This window comes from Delphinus delphis, chromosome 8 (genome assembly GCF_949987515.2).
Source record: "Delphinus delphis chromosome 8, mDelDel1.2, whole genome shotgun sequence".
NCBI lineage: Eukaryota > Metazoa > Chordata > Mammalia > Artiodactyla > Delphinidae > Delphinus > Delphinus delphis.
In genome coordinates this window covers 50,146,537-50,159,378 of record NC_082690.1, presented here as the reverse complement: position 1 = coordinate 50,159,378, position 12,842 = coordinate 50,146,537, and the positions used below count along the sequence as shown (strand labels likewise).

Genomic DNA, 12,842 nt, shown 5'->3' with positions numbered 1-12,842 from the left:
ATAAGACAAGGATGCCCACTCTCACCACTTCTATGCAACATAGTATTAGAAGTCCCAGCCACAGCAATCAGACAAGAAAAAGAAAAGGTATCCAAATTAGAAGAGATAAAGTTGTCATTATGTGCAAATGACATGACACTATATACATAAAACCCTAAAGACTCCACACAATAACTACCAGAACTGATAAACGAATTCAGCAAGGTAGCAGGATACAAGATTAATGTACAGAAATTGGTTGCACTTCTTTACACTAACAATGAAATATCAGAAAGGGAAAGTAAGACAACAATCCCTTTTAAAACTGCATCAAAACAAAACAAAACAAAACAAAAACTTAGGAATAAACCTGACCAAGGAGGTGAAACACTTATATGCTGAGAACTATAAAACACTGATAAAGGAAACTGAAGGTGATTCAAAGAAATGGAAAGATATCCCATGCTCTTGGATCGGAAGAATTAATATTGTTAAAATGGCCATACTACCCAAAGCAATGTACAGATTTAATGCGATCCCTATCAAATTACCCATGACATTTTTCAAAGAACTAGAACAAACAATCCTAAAATTTATATGGAACGACAAAAAAAACACACCCACAACTGCCAAAGTAATCCTGAGGGAAAAGAACAAAGCTGGAGGCATAACCCTCCAAGACTTCAGACAATACTATAAAGTTTAAAGTAATCCTAACAGCATGGTATTGCACAAAAAGAGACATATGGATCAATGGAACAGAACAGAGAGCCCAGAAATAAACCCACACACCTATGATGAATTAATCTTTGACAACTGAAGCAAGAATACACAACAGAGAAAAGACAGTCTCTTTAGCAAGTGGTGCTGGGAAAGCTGGACAGCTGCAGGTAATCAATGAAGTTAGGGCACTCCCAGGACTTCCCTGGTGGTCCAATGGTTAAGACTCTGTGCTTCCACTGCAGGGGGCATGGGTTCCATCCCTGGTTGGGGAACTAAGGACCCCGCATGTCGTGTGGCGCAACCAAAAAAAAACCCCCCAAAACAAAAAAACCCCACTCCCTCACACCATACACAAAAATAAATTCAAAATGGCTTAAAGACTTAAATGTAAGACGTGACACAATAAAACTCCTAGAAGAGAACATAGACAAAACATTCTCTGCCATAAATCATATCAATGTTTTCTTTGGTCAGTCTCCCAAGGCAACAGAAGTAAAAGCAAAAATAAACAAGTGGGACCTAATTAAACTTAAAAGCTTCTGCACAGCAAAGGAAACCATAAACAAAACGAAGACCACCCTTAGAACTGGAGAAAATATTTGCAAATGAAGTGACTGACAAGGGATTAATCTCCAAAATATACAAACAGCTCATGCAGCTCAATATCAAAAAAACAAACAATCCAATCAAAAAATGGGTGGAAGATCTAAATAGACATTTCTCCAAAGAAGACATACAGATGGCCAAAAGCACATGAAAAGATGCTCAACATCACTAATTATTAGAGAAATGCAAATCAAAACTACAATGAGGTATCACCTCACACCAGTCAGAATGGCCATCATGAAAAAATCTACACACAATAAATGCTGGAGAGGGTGTGGAGAGAAGGGAAACTTCCTACACTGTTGGTGGGAATATCAATTGGTACAGCCACTGTGGAGAACAGTATGAAGGTTCCTTAAAAAAATAAAAAGGCGGCTTCCCAGGTGGCACAGTGGTTGAGAGTCTGCCTGCTGATGCAGGGGACACGGGATCGTGCCCCGGTCTGGGAAGATCCCACATGCCGTGGAGCGGCTGGGCCCGTGAGCCATGGCCGCTGAGCCTGCGCATCCGGAGCCTGTGCTCCACAACGGGAGAGGCCACAATAGTGAGAGGCCCGTGTACTAAAACAAAAACAAAAACAAAAACAAAAACAAATAAAATAAAATAAAAACAGAGCTGCCACATCATCCATCAATCCTACTCCTGAGCATATATCCAGAGAAAGCCATAATTTGAAAAGATACATGCACCCCAATGTTCACTGTGGCACTATTTACAATAGCCAGGACATGGAAGCAACATAAATGTCCACTGATGGATGAATGGATAAAGAAGATGTGGTACAACGGAATATTACTCAGCCATAAAAAAGAACGAAATAATGCTGTTTGCGCAACATGGATGGACCTAGAGACTATCATACTAAATAAAGTCAGAGAGAGAATGACAAATATCATATGATATCACTTACATGTGGCATCTAATATAATACAAATGAACTTATTTACAAAACAGAAACAGGCTCACAGACATAGAAAACAAACTTATGGTTACCAAAGGGGAAAGGGTGGGAGGAGGGATAAATTAGCGGTTTGGGTTTAGCAAACTAAACCCAAACCAGATACAAACTACTACAAACCAGATACAAACTACTATATATATCAATAAAATAGATTAAAAAAACAAGGTCCTACTATATAGCACAGGGAACTATATTTAATATCTTGTAATAAAGTATAATGGATATACTCAATATCTTGTAATAACCTATAATGGAAGATAATGTAAAAAAAGAATATATATATGTATAACTGAATCACTCTCCTATACATTTGGAACTAACACAACATTGTAAATCAACTATATTTCAATAAAAACTTTTTAAAAAGACAAAAATAAAGTATGGAAAAGAATCTGAAAAATATATATATGTGTGTGTGTATATATATATATATATAAAACTGAGTCACTCTGCTGAAACTAACACAACATTGTAAATCAACTATACTTAAAGAATTTTAAAAATTTACTGCTAACTTCAGAGGTGCAACACTTCAGTGACGTGGGTGATCATTAATATATATTTTTGCATGCTGGTCTGTAGACGTATGCTTTGCTAGATGCATGAGAATTATCAGGATTAATATATTAAATAATAAACTAACACAGAGATCTATGGGCTCCACCTCTCCAGACTGACTCAGTAGTTCTGCGGGAGGGCCAAAAAACCTGTGTTTTTTAAAGCACCCCCAGTGTTTTTGATGTTCTGCTAAGTTTGGGAAGTTGTAATGAACTAGGAATCCAGCACTATTGGTCACAAAACTTAGACAAACCTTCCTGTGCCTTCCTTTATCTTTAAATAGGGAATGGGACTAGATGATAGTTAACTAAGACCCTTCCCTTGGTCAGAGGTCAAGGTTTTCAAATTCCTTGATTACTGACATTATGAGGCAAGCTTAAACTACTTGTACAGTAAACATTCAATAAATATTTGTTTAATGAAGAGGGACACAAATCATATTAGCTCTAAAACTTTACAAAGGATTGAGGCTGCGGCGATTTTCCAGGGTTCAAAAAAATGCTACGTCCATTTTGTAAAGCCCATCATGATGTGCGTGTATACTAAACACCTAAATATGTAAAAATACCTTGCCAAGGACCCTGGGAACTAAACAGCGGTCTTATAGATGGGGGATCTACAACTGCAGTCTTGCTTGGGTGAGTAAAACGAAACAATGAGCAAAACAGCACAAAGTAGTGGTACTGGGCGACTCAGTTCACCCGGCACTGAAGATTTAAGGTGAATAGACAATGGTTATTACGAAGTGCCTACTCTGCGGACAACCTTAAAGAGTTTTAAAATTAGGGGAAAAAAGATTCTGGAAACGTCTCTCAAAGTCAGACGTCCAGGACACACTGCTAACAGCTGCGCCTCCCAGTCAACCCTTGTAGTTACGGCATTCCCGTTTTCTTTTCCTTTTTTTTTTTGAAAGGCTACTAGGTGATTACAGAGTACTGAAAATCAGCGAAAATAAAGCGGACCTGACCTGAAATGTACTCTGTAGTTTACCAGAGACCTGGGTTCGAGGACTGCACCTAAGCAACACAGTCTAAGTCTGAACAGGCCGCGAAAAATATACGGCCTCTCCGAACACAGATTACCTTACGGTTTCTCCCGACACACCTACGAGAGGGCGGGGATTATCAGCCCCATTTGATAATAATAAGGAGAAGGGTTCAGAAAGACGCCTGGCGGGGCTCTAGTGGCGGAGCCAGGCGGAAAGCCAGGCCTTCAGAGGCAAGCCCATCTAAGAGGAAGGCGGTCCTCTTCTCCGTCCTCGACCCTCCCGCCTCTATCCCTCGGGGCGAGGCCCGGAAGCAGGGTCGCCAGGACCCGGGGCGGGCTGGAAGGCGTGGCACCCTCGCCTCACGCTCGCCCAAGCATGCACGAACCACGGGCACCGTCTTTCTACAGAGCACGCAGGCATCGGTGATGCGGTGCCTTTTCTCACCTCTCCTCAGGGCCGGGGAAAAACGCCCGCGGGGAGTTGCAACCCGGCAGGCCCCGCTGCCTTCAGAACGCAGTAGCCGCCCTAACCAGCGACCCCACATGTCTTCGGCTTTCCAGCTGGCGGGGGAGGGCGAAAGGCTGGATAAATCGCGCTCAGGCTTTTGGGTAAGGTAGTTCTGGTACCGCGAGGATGCTGGGAAGTGTAGTTTTCGGCCTGTCACACGAACGTCTCTCGGCGCAGGCTCACACCAATGTCCCGCAAAGCTGGGCCTCTTCACAGAGGGACCCACAGTTCCATAGCATGGTTCAGAGCGGCTCCGCTTTTCCCACCGCCCGTCCCTAACCCGTGCACGCTGTTATCGCCCTAAGAAAGCGGAATCTTGTTTGAGAACCTTCCGGCTCCCGTTTCCAGGCAATGAGATGTACAGCTCAACAGCCAACTCCCACCGAAGAACCAGTGCCCATTTTCAGTTTGGCTCAGTGGGAGACACAGTCACGTCTAGCCCCACGGCAACCTGGGAAGTGCAGTCCTCGGCCGCTGAGCATCCCGGGGGATCGCGCAGAGACCTTCTGGGAAGTGTAGTCCCGCGGGCCCCTCATTCTTGCTCCTTCATATACTGCTGCTTCGCCCTCTCGTGCACAGGAGGACGAAATGTATTTGGTTTAGTCGCTTTCTTCAGGGAAGCTGAATTCCTTCGTTTCTACGGTAGACAAGATTTTAAATCTTTATCCCTCTCAGACCTCAGTACTCCAGACTTTTCCCCACATGGTAAAATGTTGAAAATAACAACACACAGTAGTTGTGGGGTTCAAATGTGCCAATATATTCTGTGTAAATTCTAAAATGGTAAACAATTGTTAGGTTTTAGTGGCTTAATTATTCTTACAAGGATGTAAAACAGTTACCACTGGGTTGGCCAATCTATGAGTTTGCTTTTAAAGCTTTGTGAGCGTCAGCTTCTTGACAAGCACTATTCTAAGCACTGAGGCACATTAAAAGAACGTTGATTCCTGCCAGGGCTTTAACAGAAAAATAAATAGAGAGGAAATATAAATGCCTTAAAAAAAAAAAAGTTTAATCTCACCAGTTAAAAAAAAAGTAAAACCTAAATATAGACCATTCTTACCTGTTAAAGATTTTCTGAAAAATAATGATCAATTCTACCAAATAAGCCATCAGATAGGGTCACTCAAGCTGCTGGCAGGAATTTATGTTAGTATAACATATTTGGAAAACAATTTTAATAATATACATAAAACTCGAAAAATTGAATATATACATATATATCCCCAATGTGACTATAATTCTGTTAAACGATATGAGTAAAGTCAACAGGCATTGTTAATAAAAACAGCTGCAGCTGCTCACAGCCTGGGAGATACAGATCAGTAAGTGGGAACACAAATTACCTTAAATTCAGTAATGATTATGAAAAAAAGTGTACCTCTTTTATACCTCTTGTTATTTATATTACTGTAAAATTCTCTCCCCAACACAAATAAACAGTGTTCATGATGGGCCAATCATATTCTTTGGAATTGAATATGGAATTGGCGATTGGATTCAGGGATTCTTAATCATCTTCTGAAGTTCGCTGGCACTACAGCAAGTGAATTTGGGAGCTGGCACAGTCACAATTTTGCCAGAGAAGTACAGAAAGGCAGAAGCAGAGATAGCGGATGGAGTGAGAGTCCAGGTGGTATTCAGCTAATAGATTTAGCCACTTCCTGAGACCTTCCTAAGGCTCCTGTGTTTCCAAATTCTCCATTGTTGCTATCATTTGTATGCTGAAAGTCTTAATTGATAAAAATATTTTCCCATAAATGTGTTAATATTTTCTCGTGTGTTGAGAGGAATAAAGGAGCTGATGCATATAAAATACTCAGCTCGGTACATGGCACATATGAACACCTAACAAGCAGTGGCTATTTTTATTACTAATGCCTGTTGACTTTGCTCAATGTTCAGAAGTAATTCTCCATGGGTCTCTCATGCTTCTGCATGGCTCGTTAGCAGAGGTTCTCTTTGCCTTTTGTTATGGACTCTCTTTTTAAGGAAGTTTGTATAATGAACAGCCTTGGGAAGTACAGTGTCTCCCTCTGGAGCCAAATGGAGCCTCATGCTTACTGCCTATTATAAAAACTTTGGGTTTTTCTAGCTCAGGGTTCCTCTCTGTAATGCAATCCACTGCACACTCAGGCACACACCTGGGCCTATCTGCATCACAACATGGGACTCAGGGGAAGGGGAACTGATGCAAATATGCTGATGATCAGGCAGCTTGCTGTGCTGTAATTACATCCTTTGTCTCTGGCCCAGGAGCCTCATGTCTTCTGCCAACATCCAGGCAACTGTGGCAGGCTAACTTGTTGTCTTGCAAATAGGTAAGATCTTAGACCCTTCACAGTTCTTAACAATCATTGCCTTTCATTGGACTTTAAACCATTTTTCATTTTTTTAATTTCACTCACAGAAATATCTGTATGCCAGCTAGTTAGTTTAAGGCTAGATGTGTGAGGAATGTAAAGAAACATAACTCAGTCCAACAACTATTTGGGTCCTACTATATGCAAAGACTTCTGCTCTCCCAGAACTTGTAATATAACTGGGAGGATAGAACAAGTGTGCTAATAGCTTCCACACAAGGCAGTAATGGATTGGTGTCATTTAAATGTTACAGAAAAAAAAATCCTTTGGTTCAGTTGAGGATGATACTTTTTGGTCATGGTTAGCAAGAGAAGATAAGATTTGAGGGTTTTTTAAGGGTTTTCGTGGGCAGAGATTGTAGGGACAAGGCCTAGGAGAGAGGATTGGAGTAAACAAAGACATTTAATTCATTAATTAATTAAATTAATCTCCATGCTCCTTCCCACTTTGGGGCCTCTGTGCATGGTGTTCTCTCAAGTTGGAGCCCTTTCTCCTCCTCTTTACCTGGTTCATTCCTTCCTATCCTTCAGATCTTAGTTTAAATCACACCCATTTGGGGGGGTCCCTCCTCTCCCCACATGTAGATTTCGTCTATTTGTTATGGACTCCTGTAGCAACCCAACTTTCCCATGTCACGACACTTCTTACTTGTATCCTGCATGATGGTAGAGGCACGTCTGTCACTGTTTTCACCAACACCTAGCATAAAGCCTGGCCCATAATGAGCCTTTGGTAAACATGTGTTGAATGAATGAATAAACGTTCAAAATATATCATAGTTTGGTGAGAAGACCTGACAGATTGGGGCATATGAGTTATTTGGAAGATTGGGTGGAATTTGGGGAGATAAAACTGAAAAAAGAAGAAGAAAAAAGGACTAAATAATTTGGGTAGAATTTTGAGTAGACTCTCAGGAGATTTCAAAAGTTTTTGAGCCCAAACAGATAAAAGCGAGTGTGAGCACCTTTCCAGAAAACACTATGTGCCATTCACTAGTGCAGGCTGAAGAATCTTTGCTACTCCCAATGTCTGATGAGGGGACCTGGCCATGAGACATGTTCCCTCTTGAAAGCAACCTAGTTAATCCATACCTCAGAGGCCAGCCAATAGGGTAGCAGGGAAGTGGGTCCTGAAGTTTTCACTGTGAAGGACCACTTTTATTATGTTTTTACCCTTATGAGTCCCCAGTTTAAACATATCTTGTACTCTTTACCCACCACATACGTAAAATCATTACTTATTTTCCTATTTGCAATTAATTCAAGGCATAGGTAACTACCACTTAGCAAGTGGGAGAGAAGCAGTGACGATCCAACACCAAGCTGATTAATTCCAGCTGAAGGAAAAGGTACTTGCCAATTTCTTTGGTGGTTTCCAATTTCATCTCCAGCTACAGTACGATTTCCTTAGGCATTTTGAAATGTCAGGACCCTCTCGAGGACCCCCATACTCTTTCCTCTGATGCCCAGAGGTCTGGGGACCCAGGTTGGACATAATTGCATGAGATAGCCAGATGTCCTCCAGCTCTGTGAATGTCGCTCTGGTGACTTCAAGGAGAGTGGATGCAGCCTGGGCCACTCACATCGGTCAGTTATTTTCTCTTAGAATAGGTGATATGAAGGAATCCCAGTGTATTTTTTAAGGCAGGTGAGTGAGGCATTGAGAGAGAGACCGTTGGGACCCAATGGACTTCATTTCCTTCCTTAGCTTACTTGAAGTTTTTGACACTAGAGGGCGTATGTGGACTGAACCGAAGACAATCCTTTGCCCTATTTCTGCAACGAATTTTACAGTTTTTCTGTAATCTTTGAGTCAGAGGGGCCCATTGTCACAAAAGCTTTGTGTTACTTTATATTAACATCACATTTTTCATGGCTTGAAAGGGACCACCAACCCCTGTCCCCCACAAATATGGGGAGAAATTTTTCCTGATTGTATTAGGGGCCTGGCAATGACACCCCATTACAAGTTTGCTAGTTACAAGGAACCAAAGGAAAGAATGATTGAAAGAAAAGAAAAAAAACTGTTAAAACATTATATACCTTGCAATGTTACACTGTATTTGATAGTGTCTCTCATTGAGTTTTCATTTATTCCTTCAACTAATCCTTGAGCAGTATTTATGATGCCAGGCATGGTGCTAAGCCATGAGAATCCAGACATAAGACACAGTCTTGCCCTCTGTAGAAGATACCCAGTCATCTCTGGGTCTTCCACAGGAAAACATCCATCCCCTTTCACAAAGAATTCCCCATCCACTTCAAAAAGAAATGGGTCTTCCCTCAAAAGGTTAAACATAGAATTATCATATGACCCTGCAATCCCACTCCTAGATGTCTATCCAAAGAATTAAAGCAGATACTCAAGTAAGTACATATACACACATGTTAATAGCAGCACTAGTCATATTAATCAAAAGGTAGAAACAGCCCAAATGTGTCTATCAAGGGATGAATGGATAAACAAATTGTGGCATATATATATATATATATATATATATGAATGAGGTGTATGTTTTCCTGTGGAAGAACCGGAGGACTGGAGGTGACAAAGGTATCCTCTACAGATTAACAGAATATGTGTAGGTTGGATATGAGAGAATTTGAAATGTAAGACATGAGAAGTAGCCTGGGGTAGAGGACCTCTAGGTGGTGGGGGACCCCTGAAGATGGCACTTCGTTTGGAGGCGGTGCTCTTCCCTTGAAAGGCCGAGGGATACACATGTAACACTGCTCAGCTGCAAGCAGCTGCAGAAAGGCAAGCAGGATTGCAAGCCTCTTTAAGTTGGAGCATTTTGTAGATATTTGCATTGATATATGAGGAATAATGGCCACTAGAACCATAAAAATATTGGTTTCATGATTCTATCAGCACTTAAGGCATGAACTTGGAACTACAGAAAGGGAGACGTGATAGACATTCAAGATGGTGGAAGAGTAAGACGTGGAGATCACCTTCCTCCCCACAAATACATCAAAAATACATCTACATGTGGAACAACTCCTACAGAACACCTACTGAACGCTGACAGAAGACCTCAGACTTCCCAAAAGGCAAGAAACTCCTCCACGTACCTGGGTAGGGCAAAAGAAAAAAGAAAAAACAGAGACAAAAGAATAGGGACAGGACCTGCATCTCTGGGAGGGAGCTGTGAAGGAGGAAAGGTTTCCACACGTGAGGAAGCCCCTTCACTGGTGGAGATGGGGGGATGGGTGGGGGGAAGCTGCGGAGTCACGGAGGAAACCGCAGCAACAGGGGTGAGGAGGGCAAAGTGGAGAGATTCCCGCACAGAGGATCGGTGCTGGCCAGCACTCACCAGCCCGAGAGGCTTGTTTGCTCACCCGCCGGGGCGGGCAGGGGCTGGGAGCTGAGGCTCGGGCTTCGGAGGTCGGACCCCAGGGAGAGGACTGGGGTTGGCAGTGTGAACACAGCCTGAAGGGGGCTAGTGCACCACAGCTAGCCGGGAGGGAGTCCGGGAGAAAGTCTGGAACTGCCTAAGAGGCAAGAGACCATTGTTTCGTGGTACGCGAGGAGAGGGGATTCAGAGCACCACCTAAACAAGCTCCAGAGACGGGCGCGAGCCGCTGCTATCAGCGCAGACCCCAGAGACGGGCATGAGACGCTAAGGCTGCTGCTGCCGCCACCGAGAAGCCTGTGTGCAAGCACAGGTCACTATCCATACCTCCCTTCCGGGGAGCCTGTGCAGCCCGCCACTGCCAGGGTCCTGTGATCCAGGGAAAACTTCCCCGGGAGAATGCACGGCGCGCCTCAGGCTGGTGCAACGTCACGCCGGCCTCTGCCACCGCAAGCTCACCCCACAACCGTACCCCTCCCTCCCCCCGGCCTGAGTGAGCCAGAGCCCCCGAATCAGCTGCTCCTTTAATCCCGTCCTGTCCAAGCGAAGAACAGACGCCCTCAGGCGACCTACACGCAGAGGCGGGGCTAAATCCAAAGCTGAGCCCCAGGAGCTGTGGAACAAAGAAGAGAAAGGGAAAACTCTCCCAGCAGCCTCAGGAGCAGTGGATTAAATCTCTACAGTCAACTTGATGTACCCTGCATCTCTGGAATACCTTAAGAGACACTGAATCATCCGCAAATTGAGGCGGTCGACTTTGGGAGCAACGATATATATATATTTTTTCCTTTTCCTCTTTTTGTGAGTGTGTATGTGTATGCTTCTTTGTGTGATTTTGTCTGTATAGCTTTGCTTTTACCATTTGTTCTAGGGTTCTGTCCTTTTTTTAAAAAAATTTTTTAGTATAGTTTTTAGCACCTCTTATTATTGGTGGATTTGTTTTTTGGTTTGGTTGCTCTCTTCTTTCTAACTTTCTTTTTTTATAATTTTTTTCAACTTTTTAATTTTTTTATTTGTAATAATTAATTTTTATTCTAATAACTTTATTTTATTTTATTACTTTTCTCTCTTTCTGTCTTTTTTTCTCCCTTTTCCTCTGACCTGTGTGGCTGACAGGGTCTTGGTGCTCCGGCCGGGTGTCAGGCCTGTGCCCCTGAGGTAAGAGAGCTGAGTTCAGGATATCGTTCCACCAGAGACCTTCTGGCTCCACATAATATCAAATGGCGAAAGCTCTCCCAGACATCTCCATCTCAACACTAAGACCCAGCTCCACTCAAAACCAGCAAGCTACCGTGCTGGACACCCTATGCCAAACAACTAGCAAGACAGGAACACAACACCACCCATTAGCAGAGAGGATGCATAAAATCATAATAAGTTCACAGACACCCCAAAACACACCACCGAATGTGGTCCTGCCCACCAGAAAGACAAGATCCAACCTCGTCCACCAGAACATAGGCACTAGTCCCCTCCACCAGGAAGCCTACACAATCCACTGAACCCACCTTAGCCACTGGGAGCAGACACCAAAAACAATGGGAACTACGAACATGCAGCCTGCGAAAAGGAGACCCAAACACAGTAAGTTAAGCCAAATGAGAAGACAGAGAAACACACAGCAGATGAAGGAGCAGGGCAAAAACCCACAAGACCAAACAAATGAAGAGGAAATAGGCAGTGTACCTGAAAAAGAATTCAGATTAATGATAGTAAAGAATATCCAAAATCTTGGAAATAAAATGGAGAAAATACAAGAAACACTTAACAAGGATCTAGAAGAACTAAAGAGTAAACAAACAAAGATGAACAACACAATAAATGAAATTAAAAATTCTCTAGAAGGAATCAATAGCAGAATACCTGAGGCAGAAAAACGCATAAGTGACCTGGAAGATAAAATAGTGGAAATGACTACCACAGAGCAGAATAAAGAAAAAAGAATGTAAAGAATTGAGGACAGTCTCAGAGACCTCTGGGACAACATTAAATAAACCAACATTCAAATTACAGGGGTCCCAGAAGAAGAAGAGAAACAGAAAGGGACTGAGAAAATATTTGAAGAGATTATAGTTGAAAACTTCCCTAATATGGGAAAGAAAATAATCAAGTCCAGGAGGCACAGAGAGTCCCATACAGGAGAAACATGCCAAGACACATATTAATCAAACTATCACAAATTAAATACAAAGAAAAAATATTAAAAGCAGCAGGGGAAAAGCAACAAAAAACATACAAGGGAACTCCCATAAGGTTAAGAGCTGATCTTTCAGCAGAAACTCTGCAAGCCAGAAGAGAGTGGAAGGACATATTTAAAGTAATGAAAGGGGGAAACCTACAACCAAGATTACTTTACCCAGAAAGAATCTCATTCAGATTCGATGGAGAAATTAAAACCTTTACAGACAAGCAAAAGTTAAGAGAATTCAGCACCACCAAACCAGCTTTACAACAAATGCTAAAGGAACTTCTCTAGGGAGGAAACACAAGAGAAGGAAAAGACCTACAATAACAAACCCAGAACAATTAAGAAATGGTAATAGGAACATACAAATCAATAATAACCTTAAATGTAAATGGATTAAATGTTCCAACCAAAAGGCATAGACTGGTTGAATGGATAGAAAACCAACACCTGTATATATGCTGTCTACAAGAGACCCACTTCAGACCTTGGGACACATACAGACTGAAAGTGAGGGGTTGGAAAAAGATATTCCATGCAAATGGAAATCAAAAGAAAGCTGGAGTAGCAATTCTCATATCAGACAAAAGAGACTTTAAAATAAAGACTATTACAA

The 12,842-nt window shown here is 42.3% G+C and overlaps 1 protein-coding gene across 3 annotated transcripts in view; it reads right to left on the bottom strand.

Moving 5' to 3' along the window:
* Positions 1 to 4,707, bottom strand: part of CCDC90B (coiled-coil domain containing 90B) — a 53,923-nt gene extending 49,216 nt beyond the window's left edge. For 2 of the 3 annotated variants that reach the window (XR_009520379.1, XM_060018185.1), the window contains exon 1: positions 4,260 to 4,707. Coding sequence is in view for 1 of the 3 variants with exons in the window: in XM_060018185.1 (XP_059874168.1) it covers positions 4,260 to 4,359 (100 nt within the window). In the remaining 2 variants the exon portion in view is untranslated. The other variant, XM_060018186.1, reaches the window with a different exon arrangement.
* Positions 4,708 to 12,842: the final 8,135 nt, after the last annotated feature.